A 20,934-nucleotide genomic window follows, 5' to 3' on the forward strand; every position below is an offset into this window, starting at 1 on the left:
GTGTAAAAACTCTAATGTCTGCTTTACTGCGATTTGCAGGACCTGCCTCTATGACTCAGTCATTAGAACTCAATCAGGAATTGTACCAACTAGATTTGAGCTAAATTAGATTTCCGAAATGGCTACAGAAAGCAGCAAGTTGAGAAAAAGCACCTTTAGAATGTATGGTTATATGAGACAAGAATATTAATGGATTATTAATTTACTCAGGTTCTCAAAGCTAATTTGGGTGGTAATGGAAATAAAAATGAAATCCACTTTTTATTGCCTATATAACTATCATCTTAATGATGACAAATACATGAATGAAAGCAAGAATCCAAGTTGAGCTGTTTTTCTTCTGCATTGCGCTGAAACATCAGCCACTTTCAGGTGCATTCCCAAAGCCTTTTAAATAATGCATGAAATGCCAAATCCCATTGGAAGTATCATTCCACAGGAAGGCCTCCTCAAGCTGTGAGGGTGGTTTCTCCAATAGCGGCCTGCAGAGAAGTGAAATCTCAAGTGGTAGAATTAAGATTTCCACCCCACAACCAGAATTACATTCACTGCCATCTCAGTGGCTTCCACTTGCCCTTTACCTCACTGCATGTGTACGGTACATATTTAAGCCCTTTTTTTTCTCCTTTGGATCAGATACAGAGTCTGTTGCTGTGAGGACAGTCTGTTTCCTGTTGTGAGAGAGGAAATGATCAGGGAGGGCAGAGCGAGTGCAAAGAACGCTGACTCAGAGTTTATCAATCTGCGTTTCTGCAAGAGTAAGTGCAACTGGACACGGCTGCAGAAATGCATTAGTCTGCTCATTTAATCATATCTCCCTGCTTAGCATCAAATAAACTGGAACATCATCTACTGTGCAACACACAGACAAACACACCTTGCTTCCAACAAATTCCTGTTTTTACACTGTGTATGGCTTATTGTAGGTAAAACATTTTCTTCACTTTCAGAAACGTTACCATGTATTATTAAAGCTTGGGCACAATTTCCTAAAGCCGTTTTACTTTCCTCACCTCTTTCAGGAAAGGCCTGCTCCAATGTAATTAGAAACCCATTATTTGTTTTTCACTGTAAAATATTCAGTAGGGTTAGGCCTTGAAGAAATAGCTTCTAGCACTTCATCACTTTTAATATGGCAAAAATAAAATAAAAAAATAGTACTGGGCAATAAAGAAAAACATGTGCACCCATTTCCTTCCACTTATTTAGAAAATATCAAAAGCTACTGTAGTTATTATTATTTATTTTTTTAAGGCATTTAAATGACATTGTAAATAAGACTACTGCACTGGAGACCATATTTAATACTGCATGCAAACAGTGCTGTACCACATATTTGTATTGCTATTCTCTTCTTTGTGTTCTACTGGCCTCAACATTTAAAATAAATAAATAAATAAATACAATCAGGACACACAGACCCATCTTCACCTCTGACCTCTTCACCTCGCACTTGACAAGGCTAACAGCAGGAATGCCATTATGAACGTTGCAGTCCTTGACTGAACTGGTTAGACCAAAGTTATTTCCTAAGTTACCTAAACAGTTAGTGGCTTTACTGAATAATATACTGTGTAATTCAGCAGCAAGCGTGGCAGTTATGAAATGCTTTAAGCTTCTGCGATCAAACTCCTTCAAGCTGTGATGAAAAAGAATAAATCACACCCAGAGTTGCACTCAATTTTCAAAACTTTCTACTGAAAGCAGAACAGGCCTTCTTGCAATTTCGTGGCTCTTGCCTCCATTCAGAACAATGCCATCAAATGATCAATGACTTGAACCTGCGGTCGGCTATAACAGCTCACTCACGCTGACAGGTCCCTCAGAGGAGGAACACCAAAGCTAGACGCTCTTGTGTACCTTTTCACATTTATTGTCAATATTTTATAAGATGTTTCCTTTTCAAAGAACACTGCAGTCAAGATGCATCATTTTAATGTTTGATGTAGATTTTACACTTGCTTCTCTGGTAAGATGCTTGTTTGTGTGTCTTTATTCCTACTTCCCATTTTTTTCCCCCGGTCAAGTACATAAATTAAGGCCATTCATCAAGTCCTAGGCTCCTCAGTGCAATACACACTTCTTGTGTCCATATTACTGAGACCTAAATGATCTGTATTAATCAGCAGCTAATTAAAAGCACAAATGTGTCTTGCTAAGCAGATCTACTGAGTCCCGTTCTCTGTAGTGGTTTGTTTCTCATGGTGCTGTCAAATTATGTATCTCTGAGGAGTTACTGGTGCATGACCCCCACAGGCTGTCAGCTCCTGCATAAAAGGAAAGTGGCAATTCTTCACAAACACACATTCGTACACACATACACACTTGTACAAGAAAACTGCACAAAAGCCCATTCTTCTTTTGCCCACTTTAATTTCTCATCATCTACACTGGAGTACCAGTCAGAGTTTTCCCATCTGTGCTTAAGACCGTTTTTTTAGCTGCCCAAAAGGTTCAAGACACTCTTTGTCATTTTTTTTGTTTTCACAATGAGCAAAAAGATTTTCAATGGGTTCTTTCAGGTAGTTTTTCTTTTCCAAGCAGCATTACTGTTGAAATATGTGCAGCATATGGTTTGACATCACCTTGTTAATTTAAGCAGTCTTCCTTGAATATTGGTCAAGAATCAATAAGGCCTCACAGATATGCAAGTTGTCCATTTCATGTACAATAATGTTGCTGAGTGAAACTGGTTGTAAAGAAGGTGATGCACTTTCACAGACAAGTCTGTCGCCTCCATTAAAACTATGACCGCAGCGATTAACTAGCGAACAAAAGCAATCATAAGGAAGTGGTTTGTAAACTGGTCTGGGAAATTAACGTTTATTCCCCTAGTGGTTGTGGTTGTGGTCATCACTGACCCGACAGTAGACCTGTGTTAACTAAGACTTCGCAAATCATTTTCTGAGCAACTGCCATCAACCTTTAGCAACCAATTGCAACCAGCTGTGGAATATTCACTTTTACTTTATGACAGGAGGTTGCCAGATGGTCGCAGATCACTTTCTAGGCCTGTGTGACCGGGGCCTTATTCCTACATAGTTACCATGATTGTCAGACAGCCAAAATGGACAAGTTAATCCCACCTGGTTAGTTATTAAATATCTGTAAAACATCAGAAGAAGTAAATAGGAGAGCAGTTTTCTGACTCTATAAACGCTTTCCTAATGACTTTAAGAATCGTTAGTCATTAGCCAATGAGCATGCAGTTTTACAGACAGACCTACTTTTCACATTCTTTTTTGGCTACGCTGGAAATGCTCAAAATGGGACTTCAAATTCCAACAGGTGACATTAGTAGCTATGTCCATCTTTTATACTGTGTATGAGAAAAAACTACATATGGCATGACAAAAAACTCTGCTTAAGAAAGAAAAAGCTGGGTGACATCCCCATTTCAGACAATTTGCTGGATGTTCCCTGTGCTCCTTAGCTTTGTGGACAAAGTGTCCAAATTTTGTTTTGCAAGACCACAGGACAGTTGAGCTCTGGTCCAGAGGAGTAAGCGGACATAGTTTATGTTTCTTTGCATGGTAAAATTTTAAACTACATTATTTCTGGATGCAGCAACACATTTCCACAACAGGAAAATGTCTATTTTTAATAAAGTCATACCTAAGGGCCCAAATAGCAGGGCCATTCAATATTAGTTCTTTGTCCATTTCGTCCAGAGATGTGGATTCTCTGCCTCTTTAAAGGGAATTCCCAAATTCTTTGCAATCTGACTTCAGTACTATATTGTCAAACACTTTGAACCAACAATATTTCACTTTTTCCCAGAAGACGATCCCTCGGGGAGTCTCTTTTTATAACTAATCATGTAAATACTGTAATTAAACTAACAATGTTGTCCCTGATTGCTGGCATCAGATTCAAAATAGCTCTCTATGCAATGTTCAAAATAACATAATCAGCATGTTTACCGGACATAGATTAACTGTAGTCCCAGACCAAGTCTAACCAGTAAATTTTAAAAAAAAAAAAAAAAAAAAAAAAAATCGAAGAAAAGTTTATGATCTACAACTAGGTATAATTCATGTCTGGGAAACTGAGCCGCAGGCTTTAAATGGTTTATAAATTAAAATTTAATTTTGTGTTTCTTTGTATATAAACAGCCTCTCAACTTTTTGGATGGTCGTGTTTCAAACATAAACACAATCAGCGAGATTACAATATCATCTAAAGACATTTAAAACTCGTGTTAAAAAGGCCCACTGCTCTTTTCTCCCACTTTGAATCCAAGTGGTCTTAAACACCTGACCTAACACAGTGAGCTGGATACAGGGGGATCTCACTCTTACTCATGCTGCATTCCTGAACATATTGCTCGGATTTGGGTGAGCCCTCAGAGTCTCTTGCAAAGTCTGAGGTTATAAAGAACAAAAGAAGAAGTGCGCTCCATCTGCAAGCACTGAAACGCACATACCGCAAGCCAACACCTGAGTGGAAGCAATTGAACCTGTTAAACCAGCAAGTAACCATCAGCAAACTTAAGTACACAAACCAGTTAAGTACTCGCAACAGAAAATTCAGCCCAGCCAGCTGTAACGAGGCCTGTGTTGACATCTATCCATGGTGACTAAGAAGAGTGTGTGTAAGCAGTAGCTCCTCATCTGTGTTTAACTGTTGACTCAGCCTCCACCTTGTCAGCTTTTCACGCACACACATACACACACACCGCACTCCCACTTGGCAGAAAACTAGTGGCAGCATTTCAAACAGCTCTCCACAGGTACTATGCTACAAATTGCCTTCGATTCAGCTGCTGCATCAGCTGGTTTTGACAGCTGTGAGGCAGATAATTGGTTCAACTGTGAAGAAATAAAGAATGAACAGGCAACTATACTTTGGCCTTGTGGCCGCTACAAGTGTGCTGTTTGAGTGCTGATCACAGTTTGCAATAATAAAGAAAGCAAAAACATCAGGGAATAAACAGAGAAGAGAACATTTTATCATCCATAAATCTTCTTTAACACAAAACTGACAAAAATGAAAAAGATGAGAATCATTTAGTACATTTTGAGTAAACATAATATTGTAACTGTATAGCAAAAAGCTGTTTTTGTCTCCATGAACAGTTTTTTGTTTGCTTTTTTCTGAAAATAACCAACTATGAAAACACAGAAAAAAATCTTGTCATTGTAATGTGCTACTTGTGAATCGTGAGTTCAGTGCTCCATTACATCATATGCAGTATGGTGCTATAATACGCAAAATATCTGTCTATTTGTGAGTTTCTTCCTTTGTCTGCCAAATCCTACTACAGCATCAGGGGCTGAGCAACCAAACCTGGCTAATAAGTACATCTTGGGCCCCTGAAGGTTCTCATAGGTATCAGATATTATGATATCATCATGCAATCACACAGCAACAGGCTAAAATAACCCGTTTTTAGGTTTTATGCACCTAACACCTCGTGCAAGCACACTGTTCTTTTTTATTTCACGACAACAACATCTCATTTATTGCCACAAAACTTGAATTGCACATGATATATTATAACGTCATCACGTTGCCTAGCAACTGCCTAGCAATTGGCTAAAATGACCCATATATTTTTGCATTTCGGCACCTACAACACCATAAAAACAGCACTGTATCATTTTCATTTCATGGCCAACAGCAAGAATAGGCCAAACAATACTGTATCTGCAAAAGCTGTTCAGCGCTTTGAGAAGACAGCGTGTGTTCTTTCTTTCCTACTCAGAGCAAGGTGAGACAATTGATATACCTCACTACTCATACACTACCATCAGCAGCGAGTTAAATTATTAAAAAGACACCCCCCCAGAGAAAAACACACGAGAAGTTAGGTTTATATGACTCTAACACTTTAACCATACGAGCATGTTTACTTAAGCTTCGATGTCCATCAACACACCTTAGTCAGATCCATTGGTTTATCCCTGAAGTTCCCGGTCATAAATCATTTAAGCGCAATGCAAACAAGCCACACAACTTGACTTTCAGGCATCCTTGTTTTCACTCATTTCATTCACTGAATTGACGCTCAGTCACAATCCAATCATTGTGGTTTCTGAAACGCATGTCAAATGGCGCCATACTAGCCTTATCTAGTCTACTGACATCATTACTCTCAAATCCCACAGGAATTCATATCAAGACTTTACTTGCAAGTTAAATTAAGCTGAGTTTGGTGATTTAAACATATACGTTTTTTTTGGTGAAGGCTTTACTTGTAACCCCATGAGGTAAGTGTTCATTATGGCCATAATTATCCTATCTTATGAGACAACTAGCAACAACAAAGGACACAAAACAACTGTAACAGTGTCGTGATAGGCCTGACTGGGGGAACCAGAGGTCAGCAGTGCCTGGCTTTCTTCCAGCAAGACTGCAGTCACACTGAGGAGGGACAGTCTATTACACCTAAAGGCAGCCTGCAGTTGATTTTGAGTGCAAGTTTCAAATTCTCTTTGGCCATTGCCTGAAATTTATAGGTGGGTCTGGATGCAAATCATCCCTGTGTAGACATTAATCTAGTAGGGGCATTTCATTAGAGGGGGCTTTGCTGGAGAGAGGGAGCCCATGTGCTCGTAAATTTGGTTTGGCACACTGATTGTTCAGCAGATCACCGGGTAAATGAGTGGACACCACCAGCCACAAGAAGCAGCTTTCTCCATTATGCTATTATTTCCAGCCATGTGGTCCCAAAACACATGCTAAAGCCGTTACAGTGGCATGGGGTGAACTATTTATGAACCTGCCAATTTCCAGTCTACAAGCTCAACAGAGGGGGCTTAGGAAGGGCAACTAAGTTGTTCTTAGGCAGCAAATTACAGCAAAGAAGCCAAGACATAACATCTGTAACTCACACAGAAAGCAATACAAAACCACAGATGACAGTGAACAACAGTACTGACCAAAATCAGCTACCTGAAAGGACATTTATCAAGTACTTGAGTATCTATTGATTCAATTGACAACACTAATTCCTATGAGTACTAACAGGCTTGGTTCCAAGCGCTGGATCTGCAATATAATGAGATAAATTAAATAATAAAAACCAAAGCTTTAGAAATTGAAATGCAAGTTCCTTATTTAGGAATGAGTCTCACGGAGCAACTCACAATAGCTTACCACAAAGATATGTAGCAGTATCACAACACAATGCACAAAACAATTTGTCTATCTAAACAGAAAAGAGAACGGAAAAAGAGAAAAAGGAAGAATTGTTCACTTATTCCTGTATTATGGTGTTTTATGGATTATTATTATTTAATTTCAATAAATGTGTCACTTGAGTTATTTACCTCTCTCATTCATTGTTTCTTCTGCTCACGTTACCGTGATTGATAAGTGCAACCAAGAGGAGTCATAAAATAGTGACTCTGGTTAGTCAAACTGTCTGGGACTCCATTTGAAACAGAGGTCTTGGTAAAAAAAAAAATATATATTGCTATTCTTATCCCAGTGTTTTTGTATCGACTGGTATCACGAGAGAGAGTGATGTGTGATATTGCCATATCTACGGCCCGTCCCACTCGTCATTCATTCATTTTTTACAAGGTAGGAATGGTTCAGATTTTGTTGTTGAACATTTAAAGAAAAGCCAAATCTCAAATGCATTTTAAAAAGAAAATGAAATATCCAACTGCTTTAACTGTCAAACATTTAACCTGCAGAGCATGAGCTCCAAAGCACAGTTTACAGCTGCTGAATATATGCAATGACTGTAAATGAATCTATAAAACATACATTGAAAATGCACTGCCTGCCTAAAAATGTTCTTCTTGTTCTCACAGCCCTACAGAAACTATGGAGTCTGTGTCTTGGCAAGTAACCAAGCCTAGCACTGCACATCATCAGCAACTCAAGAGCTTCGCTGCTCATTCACCAGCATTCGGAAGTCTTGTTCGAGCACTGGTGTTTGAAATTATTTCTTGTGTTATTGATTAATAATTGATCACTCAAGAGCACATATGCTTCTTTATGCTCTTCATTTTCAAAGACTGCCTGGAATTTGAAAAAAAAAATCCTTAACAAAGTCTTCTCCCACAGTCACTGAACTCAAATCTCTAATATGACTCGGAATTTTCCACTGTTGTTTCAGTGCATAATTACATCAGATTTCCAAACATAGAATAACCAAAACATCTACATTCAAATATCTCTTTAATACACTTTGGAAAACTAAAAACTAAAAGGCTGAGTGGAAAAAAGAAGAAGAAGAGTTTCAAAAATGACATATCAGCTGTTTGTCATCTACAGTTGAAGAAGTTATCACTCCAGCAATCACATCAGCATCACAAATTTTGTTTACACTCGGTTGGCTATCTGGGCCTGGGACAAAGTCTGAATGCTAAATGTGGCCTGGCAGACGCATCCACCAGCTCCGAGATAAGAAATGAAAGTAATAGCAAACAGTATTCTACCCCCAAACCCCAGAGGACCTATTCGGATCACAGTGGATCCACTCTGATTAAAACAGCAGCTTCTACTGCATCACGCATTGAAAAACATTTTTTCGCAAACACTGGAAAGGTTTCATTAAAGGTTTAATTTGTGGCTGTAATTGTTTTAATCGCTTCTGAGACTGACCAGGGACGCGTGGCCGAAAAGCTGCCACAGTCTCAACATAACTGCACATGTAACCACTTATCATTAATGCGTGCAGCGAAAACTTGCAACATTGTCTTGAAATACCTGTAACTTAATTCCACTGTGAGTACAAGGAATACAAGAAACTACAGAGGGCTGTTAAAAACAAACTCCATTAGGAAAGAAACTATATGGTCAGCATAAATACTGTTGAACTAAAGGGCTGACAAGGCAGGCAACCGTAGAGCCAGAAGTAACATAATATGTATGTGACTGTTAACTCTCGCCTGAATGCCACACACAGACACTGACTGGGAATAATTCCTATTCTGTTAGTCCTTCTAAGCCACTATGTAGTCACCCAGGTGGACAAGTTTATAAAATAACAGGGTCTGCGCAAGCTGAGAAGATTTTTTTTTTATATACCTTTGCAGCGGCTGTCCATCCTGAGAACCTGACTGACAATGTTACAAGAACCTTTTCTGTAGAGTTCACTGATAAATAGGTTGACTCTTCACCACAGGTTCCACTATCAGTTTCACATCATATTTCCTGCTCTCTCTGTGTTGTGTCCAAAAGAGGACAAAGAGAAAAAAATGTAAAAACAACACACAGGGAAAACCCGTCTGTTTATAGCCAACCAGAGACACCAGTAAACAAGGTAATGCGTCATTCAGTAGACTTTTTCCCCTTTTCTTTGACTTGTAGTCCCACAGCTGTTTTACAGTGGTTGTGTTTTTGTTTCTCTCTTCCTGGCCCTCATAAAGTGACTTACAGATGTCATCTTCAGCCAGCAACAATTGAACCTGTCAGCATAGCTTAACGCTTTCCATATACAGTATGAACAAACAGCACAGACTCTATTCAAGATCACTATCTAACAAAAATAAGGCATGCTGGCTGTAGCAGACAGTCGCTGTCAGAAGACAATCAGGAACTAAAAATTGTATTTTGATCTGTAATGAGAGCAAAATGCAGTAACACTAAATCCGTTACATATTGGTACATGTAGCAGGAAGAGTTAGAGGTAATGGCTTTAATCTCAAGAAAAGAAATGAGCAAAACAACAGCATAATGCATCATGTGACCATGCCCCAACCCCCACCAAGCTTTTTTCCCCTCCTCATAAAAAGTTTAACACACAGCAGTTACTTTTCTAGTCTCACAGGAACATATATCTATATCCAACATCTTTCCACAGCATGGTTAATCACACCACATGTAAATTGGGGAAAAGACATCATTATAAATCCCAGTCAACTAATTACATCCAGTTTTCTGAAATTTTGCGTTTAAAATATGCAATTGAGCCCTTATCTGGTCAAATATGTGTTAACTACACTTGTTTAAGAACAAATAACAACAAATCTAATATATTAAAGTCAACATTTTACACAAAGGGGATTCTGGAAATCTCTGGCTCACTCCATGAATAAAACCATTGCTAGGTTTTACAGTGCATTAAGTCTGGAAAATGTGTTGGCTGCAAGTGTTCAGATTAATATTTCGGACTCAGAGTAACACAGAAAATTACTATTAAATATTTTTAAGAAACTGACTTTATGCAGCTCTAATCATATAAATTCCATTCCCCAAGTACTTACATCAACACAATTTTTTTGTGATGGAAGTTGCATGACATTTTATGTTTAAATAGGCAAATGAAGTGCCAGTTTTTCGAGTATCCATTCATTTGAATAACTGTCTAATACATAACGCCTATAGTGACATTTTCTCCCTGCTAGTCTGAAACGTACAGAGCCAAACTCAACATTTACCAGTGCATGACAAAAACATGTTGTTGCCTGTAATGCTTCGCAATCAATTTTAAAAAAGTAAAAACAACAATGCACATGGGACTGGGTGGAGTTTTACAAAGGTAGTGATCATAATCTTAAAAAAAAGTTTATCTCTACCATTGAATTTCAGGCTTTGCCTTCCTGAGAAAGACAAAACTCAACAAAACCACTCGTTGTCTTCGTGACAAAAAAAGGTGATCAGACAGTCATATTAAATTACTATAGAGCAATGTTTAAAAACTTTGCTTTTGGTTAAATAAAAGCAATTTAAAAAAAGGTATTAATTAGTGAGATTTAGATGTAGTCAGATTTTTGACATCTTCAAACAAAAACCAGGCAGACTGTTATTCTAAGTTAAAATAAGCATCTCTTGGAGTTTATATCCAGTATATAGTCATGAGCTGGTGCTCTAGTTAGTTCATGCTTAATATTCTCCTTTATTTCTTGGAAATAAAGGAGAATATCAGAGGGTCAATCTATTCCTCAAGAGGAGACTTTTCACACAGACAACTGGCCTAGTTTTGGGGAATTACTTGTTTTTCTGGTAAGGTATTCGCTTTCCTTTTTACTGTACTTTTAATGCTAGTCACTTCCTCATTACGTAACCGGAATGACAACTACCACAGTAAGAGGAAAGAGGACATGCCTGACACAGCAAAGAAAGCTTTGTCTACATTCCCAGCATAATGTAAAAAAGAAAAAAAAGGACAAAAGACTGCCTTGACATGGGGGTGGGGTGGGGCATGCTTTGCCTCATCCAAAGGATGATTTTCAGGACAAAAAGCCAAAAGGTCTGATGTGCATGTGTTTAAACAACATTAACATCTGCTGTTTGCAGATAATTTTGACATTCGGGCATGTGATGTTTGATTTGCACTGAAGTGTTTTAAAAGCTCATTGTGATCACAGGGGGCATCAGCATGCATGTTTCTGAGATAGGAGGCAGCTCCTCCTGAAGAAAGAAACGAGTGGACATGTTGTGTACCTAGAATGGGGGTAATCATACAAGTCTTACAGCTGCCTTTCATCGGCCAGTATTTGTTGTGACTCAATGACAAGCGCTGGGTGGTAAAAATAGAAAAGGAAACTGCAGATACAAGTAGCAAAATGAGAGCTTTCTGCTGAGCCGCCCAGAAGGATTTTTGATGGAAAATGAGCTTCTTAGATGTGTCGAAAGATGGGAATGATAGTACAAGAATTGGTGACATATACAAAAAACAAAAAACAAAAAAAACCCATTACAAATTAGATTTTAGTTTTGTATGGCTTGGATTAATGTGCTAAACTAAAAGCCATCTAAATACTTTGTGTTAACAAGCATTTCAACATCCTAATTATCTATAAAGGTAAATTTTGCAGGTAAATTTTTGAAAAAGTAGATACCTTTTGGTAGATCTTTGATCAATTTAAAAAAAAAAAAAAAAAAAAACAACAAAAAACAATACGCGTGTATACACACCATAACTGTGGCTCAACTAACCTACAGACAAGGACTGCTGTCCCTTTCGCTATGCTGCTGGCATGGGTGATACCAAAGCGCCAAGTGGTATCAGCACGTCTCCTAGCCTTACGAAAGCTGCTCACTCCTTTTTATGGAGGTATGCATAGATATGGCGAAACAGGAGAACACTCCCAAAGTGGGAATTCCTCAGAGAAACAAGTTACTCAGTAGAAATATATGGGCCTCTTTTTCTTGCCGACTGTTACCACTGTCCCTGACCTTGTAACACAGGGGGAAGCATGACTAGACAGTTTAATTTCCAAGCATATGCTATTTAAATCCCATCTTCTCTTTGCTAAAATGACCTTTGCAGATCTTAGAATCAGTCTTGCTTAAGGCATCTGCATTCCTTAAATTACTCACTGCACTTAAGTGGCATTTTTAATCCTGCATCCTCCATAAACCCCACTTTACATTATTAACAGCTGTCATATTTCATCAAGTTCACTGGGTTAATCAGGGGCTCCTCTGTAACCTTTGTGCCAGTCTACCACAGCTGGACTCAAACAGTGTTCAGACACTGTGACAGTACAGAATGAGATGGTGACAGGCTTTTTCCCAGCGAAATCAGCTAGAATACCCAAGTGAGATTTATAGATGGGGCTCACTAAAGGTCAGTGTTACAATGTCCCAATCTCATGAGTCTGGCTTTAATAGCTGGCAAAGACATACAGTCCATGAGTCATCAGTATTGATTTGCTGCCAGTGATCTTCATGACACTAACATGCCCCTGGAGATGAAGGTCAAGCACAATCACATGATCCTGCAGAGCGTCAAAACTGAGTTAAACGTCTGCAAGCATTTTGGAGATACAGCCAACAGGGAGTGAAATTCAACACAGAAATGGTACAAGAAGGGTAAGACAGACTGCTAAGACAAATGCCCACAACTATCCTACCTCCTCTGCTCTGCCTGGGGCTTAACCCTTTGGGTCTGTCCTAAACTATTATTGCATAACAGATTCATCCAAAGTAGCATATGTGTGATGTTTCCCAAAGACTGCAGCTACTGGTTTCTCATATCAAGGATATTTGGAGGATACGTGTTTGTCTACGCACATGAAACCCTCCTTCAAGTGATCTTTTAAATGAGTTCAAACGATATTCTGCAAGTTTAAAACTCTAATTTTTAATCCAAAAGAACCAGAAAATGGGGTTTTCTCAAGTGCACAGAACCATGATCATGTTTGTGTACAGCATATTATCTGCACTAGATCTGCAGACCTCTGAGTGTGTAACTGACAGTTACACACTCTTTAACGCAAAAAAGGCGGGGGGGGGGGGGGCTGCTGTGCAATTTTGAAGATTTATCTGCTGTTTATTTGACCAACAGACACATAACGATGATGGCTGGTATGGTCACCAACTCATCAGCAGCAGCGACGAGAATAAAAGGAGACCGTTGATTCCCAAAGTAGCAGCTCTGTGTAACTGTGTGCCATGAATGTGGCTCCGCGCACTTTGGCTCTCGTTTAGCATTAATTACTTCACTCACATTTAGAACTTTTTTAAAGACTAAATGAGCAAACGCAGCTCTACGGCATTAATTTAACTTTGACAGAAACAACATAAGATGCCGTTGTGCCTTACTTTTCCTGCGTGGCGTGCTCCTTTATGGCTCCCAGCGTGGAGAGGCTGTTGCTGCCCTGCAGCAGCCTGCAGGTTGCCAGGTGCCGCTGGTACTGCTCCTTCAGACAGGCGTTCTCCGAGCATAAGTCGGACACTTGCTGCTCCAGCTCCTCTATCCTCCCCCTCTGCCTCTCCAGCAACTCCTGCTGCGTCTCGATTATTTTATTAAGCTCCTTCAAATATTCCGCAGCCCTAGTAGGGTTCTCCGTTGGGCTTTCCATGTCGCTCCAACTGCCGTTTTTATTCTGCGTTCCCTGTCGTAGCGCAGAAGCCGGGGAGATGGTCTGTAGTCCAGGCTGGGGTTTAGGCGCAACAATTCAGTGCGTTGCGCCTTTTACGCCTCGTCATTGTTTTTAAAAAAAAAAACAAAAAACGATGAGGGTGATAATAATCCGAATCAGAAATACTCCCGGGTACACGCGTTTCCAAGTCCCACTGCCACGAAACTAGAAACTACTCACCTATCAAGGCTGGGAATGTCAAGCAGGCTTCAGCATATCATTCACCCGAATGTGACAGACTTCCCCGTGAGGATCCCGGCTGGCTCTCTCTAAAGTCAGCTCATTCCCCCTGTTGGCAACGCGGTATGACATTTTCTATTAGGTCCCTCTAGCTCCATGCCGTTCCCGTGACTTTTCGTAAACAGACGCTTGGCCGACGGAGTGGGCGGGGTTTTCAAGTTTTATGAATCTACTGCTCGCAGGCAGCTGTAATTACTTTTGGGCTAATGCAGGGGGGTAAATGAATGTTGAGTTTGTCAGGAGCTTCATTTTTCCCACCCTTTTCCATTTCAGCGGATCTATTTCCTGCGCACGTCCTCTTCTCTTCTCCAGGCAGGCAGACAACACACGCATCGTCTGTTCTCTCCGACAAGGATTCATATTGCAAAGAGCCGCACGCATTTTGATCAATTTTTGATTAGGCAGAACTTTGTTGCGCCTGTGTTTTGCGCTGTAACACAGTCTGGTAGACACAGAGTGCTGCTGCGTCTTCCCTGCAGAGTTGTTTACTATGCTGTCTGTGTATTGCCATTTTCTCCAGCAGGCTATATTCCCCTCTAATGAAATGATCGCGTTAGCAGCAGCATACATTAGTTTTTGAAACAGAAATGACTGATGTGTTCTGTGCATTTGGGACAGGGGGCTGTATATTAAACACGAGGTGTCCCAGAGAAGGCCAACAGCAAGAGCAAACTGCAGCACCCGACTTTGATGACTTTGAGGTCGATGCTTAAGCTTCACCTCATTTGTTCGTCACATCCTGCTTTTAAAACACAGACTTTTAGATGTCGATGTCTAAGAACTGATTCCTGTCCTATATATACTGCTCTAATGGCAGATGCTCATATTAAGCATGATCAAAGTTTCAAATAATGAGGGGAGATATCTGGAAGCTATCCCCAGGAACCAAAAGCTTGGGCTCTAGCCTACCTCAGAGTGTTTTTTTCCTACTGTTGGCTCCTTGTGGTGTTAATAAGTGTGGATGTTGTTAATATGGTGTCTCAGGGCTCAGAAGAAAGTTGGGTTAAGTCACAAGGAAAGGGTAAATCAACTTGATGCACACAGATAATAAACTGATGCCCTGCAAGAAGATGAATAAAAATGACTTTCAACTGCAAATCAACAGTATGCAAAGCTACTGTAGAAGAGTCCAAGAATAAAATGGGAGTTGGAATTGAGCACAATGGGTACTCTGCAGGATGTGGTTTTACAAACACGTGTGTAGGAACTGAGAGGAAGATGGCAGTTTGCTCTTGCAACCATTCCCCCATTGCTGGATTTTTTTTTTAAGAGAAAAAAAAATCAAAGCAACATGCACACTCACACTTTAGTTGTCAAAAACTCTGCTGCTCCAACTCTCTCATAACTCCCTTCTCTCATTTTCTTTTGATCAATTTTTCAAAGCTCCAGTTGAGATGCTGCATTCGTGGATACAGTTACAGTGCAAATGGAGAGTGCTTCATCCAAGAAACTGAGGGCTTTACCTCTATGCTGCACCATCTGACGGCTGCACTTGGATCATCTGAGATAACTTGTTTTAATGTGGAGACAGAGCATCAGCAAATTCATTCAAACCGGGAGCAGTGGGAAGCAGTTTAAGGACATGCAGTACAGATGGAGTACATTAGGTTTTTCTCTGTGGCTTCCTTATCCACATGGCAGGAGGCCAACGAGAGCAGCACGAGCCTTGAAACGCCACCCAGAAGGATATACCGTATACAGCTATTAACAGCTGAATGTCGCAGGCTAATGTCACATGTCAGCGCTGCGCAATGCCTTGCTTTATTTCTTACTTCTGAAGCATTTCTCTGTCATGGCACATAATGCCTTCAGGTAAAAATGTATCTCACCAAAACTGCCATTTTACTATCCATTTATAGGTCCCCTCAAGCCAGTGTCTTTTAGACAAATTAAATTGCCTTTTAGCAAGTCACTGAAGCCCATCCAGCAATGATGAAGCTGTTCTTCAAGTGACCCTGTGTTTTAAAGGCAGAAAGTGGGGATAAAAAGAATCCCACAAAAATCCCAAACATAAAAATTTGATTCCTTTAAACTTTGTCCACAATTACACTATCAAACCACACAGCTCAATTAGCCATACCTTCAACTCCAAGTTGAATGTACTGGAACTCCTGTTTTGTGGATAAGCAAGTGCCAGCAACCACAGAGTATTAACCACTTCAAAACACACTGTCTGTCAGTATTATGCTCTTGGGCTGGCTCCTTTCTTCCTCTGGCTGACCAGTCATACGGCGTTGCCAATGTGGGTGGCAGCCAGTGAGATTTATTTTCTGAAATCGCTCATACAGTATATTTGCCCCTAAACAAACCCAACCCGAAGCCTCTAGGTTCAGCCCTACAAAACATTTACCAGCTGCGATGAAAGAAAGACCCCAATAATCTCACCAGCAGAGTGGAAAACATTTCCTTTTTCCCTCCAAGAGAATACAAAATAGTCTCTACTGAGCCGACAACCACCTCATATACATGTGCATTTGTGTGATGGATCTGAAATGGCACACGAGAGGAAGCGTAGTAGGTGTTAGAGCGATTTACTCGCTGATCTCATATTGCACGAAATATATAATTAAAATAAATGCATGAACCAAATGGGGAGTTTTCTGAATGGTGCTTCTGCAATAGTTCAAAACAGTAATAATACAGAGCGAGTTGATTAGCCTGAGTGATTTTATATGAATCCTGAAAATTGAACTTCAGCACTTCTCTCGTCATACTGCCACAGTGTTGCTTAGGAAATGCATCTGCAATGTATTTACATCCATTACAGCCATTATACAGATATGCAAAAAAAAAAAAAAAAAAAAGACTATTAACTACCGATACTGTCATTAGGTCCATCAGCCTCTGACGTTCCTTTAAAAAGAGATCTTCACACACAGTCCTGAAAAGCATGTGGGAGCTGCCTTATCATTCTTGTCAGGTCTCATTCAGTACCACATCACTGATCCTCTCCACCTCCAGCACAGTGACACATCTGGAACAGTGGCAGTTTTGCTTCACCCGAGACACAACAGCCTGATAGGCAGTTTTTCCACAACCTGTGTCCCTTAATGGAGAAAATAAATTGAGTGTCATTTATCCACGGAAGACTGCCTTAATAAGCCATAAATATACTGTACAGCCACATGCAACTACCTGTTGATGGGAGTAATTTAAGAGACGTTCACTGCCACTTTTGAATCTCAATGAATTTTAACTGAAGCAGACAGCAAAATAACAACTGCTACCAGCGCCTCCTGAAAGCAGCTATTGAAGTGGCAAGGCAGTCAAAGGTTGGTGGGTTTGCTTACACAACACAACACACCGGTTAAATGTTTCCTTTTTCTAAGGCAGCCAACATCTTAAGCATACCCACGAGCCCCCGTTGTGGCCACAGCAGCTGGTGTTCCTGAGCTTTCTCATAAACAGCTCTCAGGCATGAGTTGAGGCTTTGTCTGTCTAACACCCCCTTTGAGAAATAAGGAGCATGTGGGAAATAATGCAAAGACTATAGCTGGAGCTGAATAAGTCCCACTCAGGATTCTTCTTCTTGTGCAGCAGTTTACATTGGTGAGGGTTTATGTCTCACAATATGGTTTCCACTGAGCCCTGGGACTAGTCTAACAACAACACTGGAGCTGAAATGATTTAATTAACAGAGCATCATAAACATAATCTTTTCTTCTTCTTTCTGTTGCTTCCTTTAGGGGTCACCACAGAAGATCATCTGCTTCCATCTCACCCTATCCCTAGCATCCTCCTCTGTCTCTCCATCCCTTTGCATGTCACCCTTCATCCCCCTGTCCAATAATCCACAACGTCAGAAATGTGCCTTCAGTTCTTAAATGTAAGAATTGTGTGCCTTTCCTTATTATACATCATCATGATTTTACCATTTTTTTATTTACAAGGCATTTAATCAAAACTGCTGTCAGGCTTGTTAGCTGCAGTCCTAAATAAGATGAGGTCGTAAATTACTAAAAAGTGCACATGTCGACAAAGTGCAAACCCCTAAGAGCTACTTTTTGGATTGCAGTGTACGTGTGCCACGACTGATGTTCTGCTGCTTTACAAACAATCCTGTGGTGCACAGTCTGCTCTGCTCACCTATTTGGGTTTGTGTAGCATTTGCTGACATGCAGGTGGCTGCTGAGGGCATACAAATGAGCCAGGTGACCGAGTCCCACCACGGCAGCCCAGAGCAGTGTTACAGACAGATGGGAGATATTTGATCAGTGGCCACAGACCTTTACATGTCCTGAGGGAGCCCAGGAGAAAGACACCCCACCTCACCCCCCTTGTGTTTGTGTGAAATAAGGCGAATGCGTGTATAGAGCGTGCTGGCCTTTGGATACGTGGGAAGTCAACCGTTGATAATGCAAAAATCGTCCTGCTTTCTTTCCTTCTACCGCTATTGATGTTTTGCAAAACTAATTGTGTTAAAGTAGTTTACAATTTACTGAGAAGTTAAAAATATGCAACTTCAACAACACTGAAAAGGATAAGAACTTCATGTCATCAAAAAGCAACAAAGAGGAAAACAAAATGTATTAATGAGCACATTAATGAAACGCCGATGCAGAAATCCACAGCGAGTTGCAAAATTGCCAAATGTGAGTGACAGAATCAATGTTTCTAGTTTTCTGCATTTTGAATTATTCAAAGAAGACAATGCTTTCTGTAAGTCTATTCATCTGCCACAATTATACTAAACTGACAGCATGTGGCAAGAAGACAAATTCACAAAAGGTTTTTGATGAATAATTCTGACAACAGTGAACAGAAAAAGTAAAAACTTTAATCAGCAAAGAGGAGAGTATATTCACACAAATTCATAACTGCATCATGTGCTAAATGCAGGTCAGATGTGACAGTAAGGCATGGATCTGGAAAAAAAACAAACAAACCCAGAGTGGCTAGCATAAATACAATTCCTGGTCGTTAATTTTTTTTCTTCACATACAAAAATATGGCATTTAAAACAAAAATCACACATCAAATGTTCAAGCAATTCAACAATGCTACAGTAATCTTGTTCAGGATAAGTGGGCTGTAGGAATAAACAGAAGCATTACATTTTCAGAAATGAGACCTGGTCACATTTGAGTGCTTTTTGCAATCAAGCAACACTGGGATAAAAACTAAATGACAGTTCACATTTCGTTGCTGTTTCACATTAATGAATTAGACAGAAGCTGGATGCATTGTGGCTCGAAAATCAGTAATATTGAAAAATGGGAAAAATCAAACTCCCCCCAAAATGCCCTAAAACAGAAGTAGTCCAACCTTTTCACGGTCAGTAATATGCACATTTAAAGGGTTCATTATCTTTGTGGATGGATTCAGTGGACGGCACTTTTCCTCAAAATGTATACACTACAACATTACTAAACATATCTGCTCGTAAAAAATAAATATTTTCAAACTAACAGTTGATTTCTGTCTTATAAGAGAATGTGGTTTATCCTGAGTTACTGCATTTTACACTTCAAATTTAGTAGCCAAGCAAACAAAAAGAAAAAGAATTATGAGCATAAACTGAAAGTTTTTAAGTGCTCTCCTCACTGGGTGTCAGTCAATGAAGTGGTTTTGTATAAAAAGCTATTTTCATGGCAAACCACAAAAATACATACAGGATATGTATAATTGTGCACACACATATAATTTATATTTACTTCCACACAAATAAGCAAACACACAAGAAAACTGGAAAACAGCCCTATAATAATCTTGCATCGCCTTTTAACTGATCTTCCACGGTAGAAATTGTTTCATTTATGCATCTGTACCAACATTTCAAAACAAAGATACTGAGATTTTGCTGTCACCTCCCCACAGCATTCATCCTGAGGGACAGAGGCATATTCTCTACACTTTAATGGCCTGGGGTGTTTTCATTTTAAGGAGGAGAGACTAAGCAGCCGGCTTCATCAGGACTTGTAGTCTGGGGAATAGAGCCGGTACCTGGGGCTGCTGTTTAGGCTGGTCCCGGGTAACGTGCGGTTGAAAGAATTTGATAATGGTGAGTCTAAACCTGAAAAGAGAAATGTTAAATAAAGAGTGTAAACAAGGCATCAAGAGCCGAATGGCACAACCACTCTGTGTGACACAAACCAGAAGTGGAAGAAGTCTGTTAGAAGTTATTAGTAAATAAAAGCAATCTAGAAAACACTACATGGTTTAAATGTCATTTAACCAGCATAATTTGACACACTAACACATACATCTTATATCAACACTCCAGCTTCCTTCAAGACAAATGAGTCTGTAGAATGATAAATCATTTATGCTTTAGGTTCACATCCAAATGATCTTTATAAAATGTTGAGGTGACATCAGTACAACCAGGCTAAGGGGGAGGGAAATACTAACAGCTGATCATGTCCAACTGAAAAGTAATCAATTACTCAACTGGTTAAAAAGCTTTGACTCAAGATGGAACATATGACACAATTGTGCACCTCTGGAAGGGTTACACTGTTAAACTAACATGTTTAATTATCTTATACTAAAAAGATTTCCAGGGGAAACACTACCTAGGCTACTTTTATGCTTATATTTCACTTATTCTGAGTTACTACTATTGCACTATAGCACTGCTGCTGCCAATGGCACCTCATTTCAATAATTTCACAGTACAAATTAAGACGCATCTCATCAGTGGCAGCAGTTCATTGGAAAATTATTTTTTCCTCATGTATTGTTAGAAATACCATCATTGCCAATTTTAAATGGACCTCCGGTGTCCATGTTTAGAAAAGCTCATGAAACAAATTTGCAGAGAGAGAGAGAGTAAGCATCAAATTCTGTGTCAAGCTATAACCCAGAGCCCAAACAATAGTCCACACTATTTTTGGTTCTTTAAACATTCACAGGGGTAATTTGTCCCCCAGACTAAGATGCCAACTTCAGATAATGTGGGGAGCTGTGTAAAGCTGCATAA

The 20,934-nt window shown here is 39.8% G+C and overlaps 2 protein-coding genes across 4 annotated transcripts in view; both read right to left on the reverse strand.

Annotated features, from left to right (window-relative positions):
• Positions 1-14,096, reverse strand: part of LOC134618083 (IQ motif and SEC7 domain-containing protein 1-like) — a 96,971-nt gene extending 82,875 nt beyond the window's left edge. Inside the window, exon 1 of one of the 2 annotated variants that reach the window (XM_063463324.1) lies at positions 13,453-14,094. In XM_063463324.1, coding sequence (XP_063319394.1) covers positions 13,453-13,712 — 260 coding nt within the window. In that variant the 5' untranslated portion in view covers positions 13,713-14,094. Of the gene's footprint in view, positions 1-13,452 lie in introns of both variants that reach the window. The other variant, XM_063463327.1, reaches the window with a different exon arrangement.
• A 4,673-nt stretch (positions 14,097-18,769) lies between these two features.
• The window catches only part of nup210 (nucleoporin 210), a 28,304-nt gene continuing 26,139 nt past the window's right edge, over positions 18,770-20,934 (reverse strand). For both annotated transcript variants that reach the window (XM_063464606.1, XM_063464607.1), the window contains exon 40: positions 18,770-20,025. In XM_063464606.1, coding sequence (XP_063320676.1) covers positions 19,922-20,025 — 104 coding nt within the window. In that variant the 3' untranslated portion in view covers positions 18,770-19,921. The remainder of the gene's footprint in view (positions 20,026-20,934) is intronic.

This window comes from Pelmatolapia mariae, linkage group LG20 (genome assembly GCF_036321145.2).
Source record: "Pelmatolapia mariae isolate MD_Pm_ZW linkage group LG20, Pm_UMD_F_2, whole genome shotgun sequence".
NCBI classification, from domain to species: domain Eukaryota; kingdom Metazoa; phylum Chordata; class Actinopteri; order Cichliformes; family Cichlidae; genus Pelmatolapia; species Pelmatolapia mariae.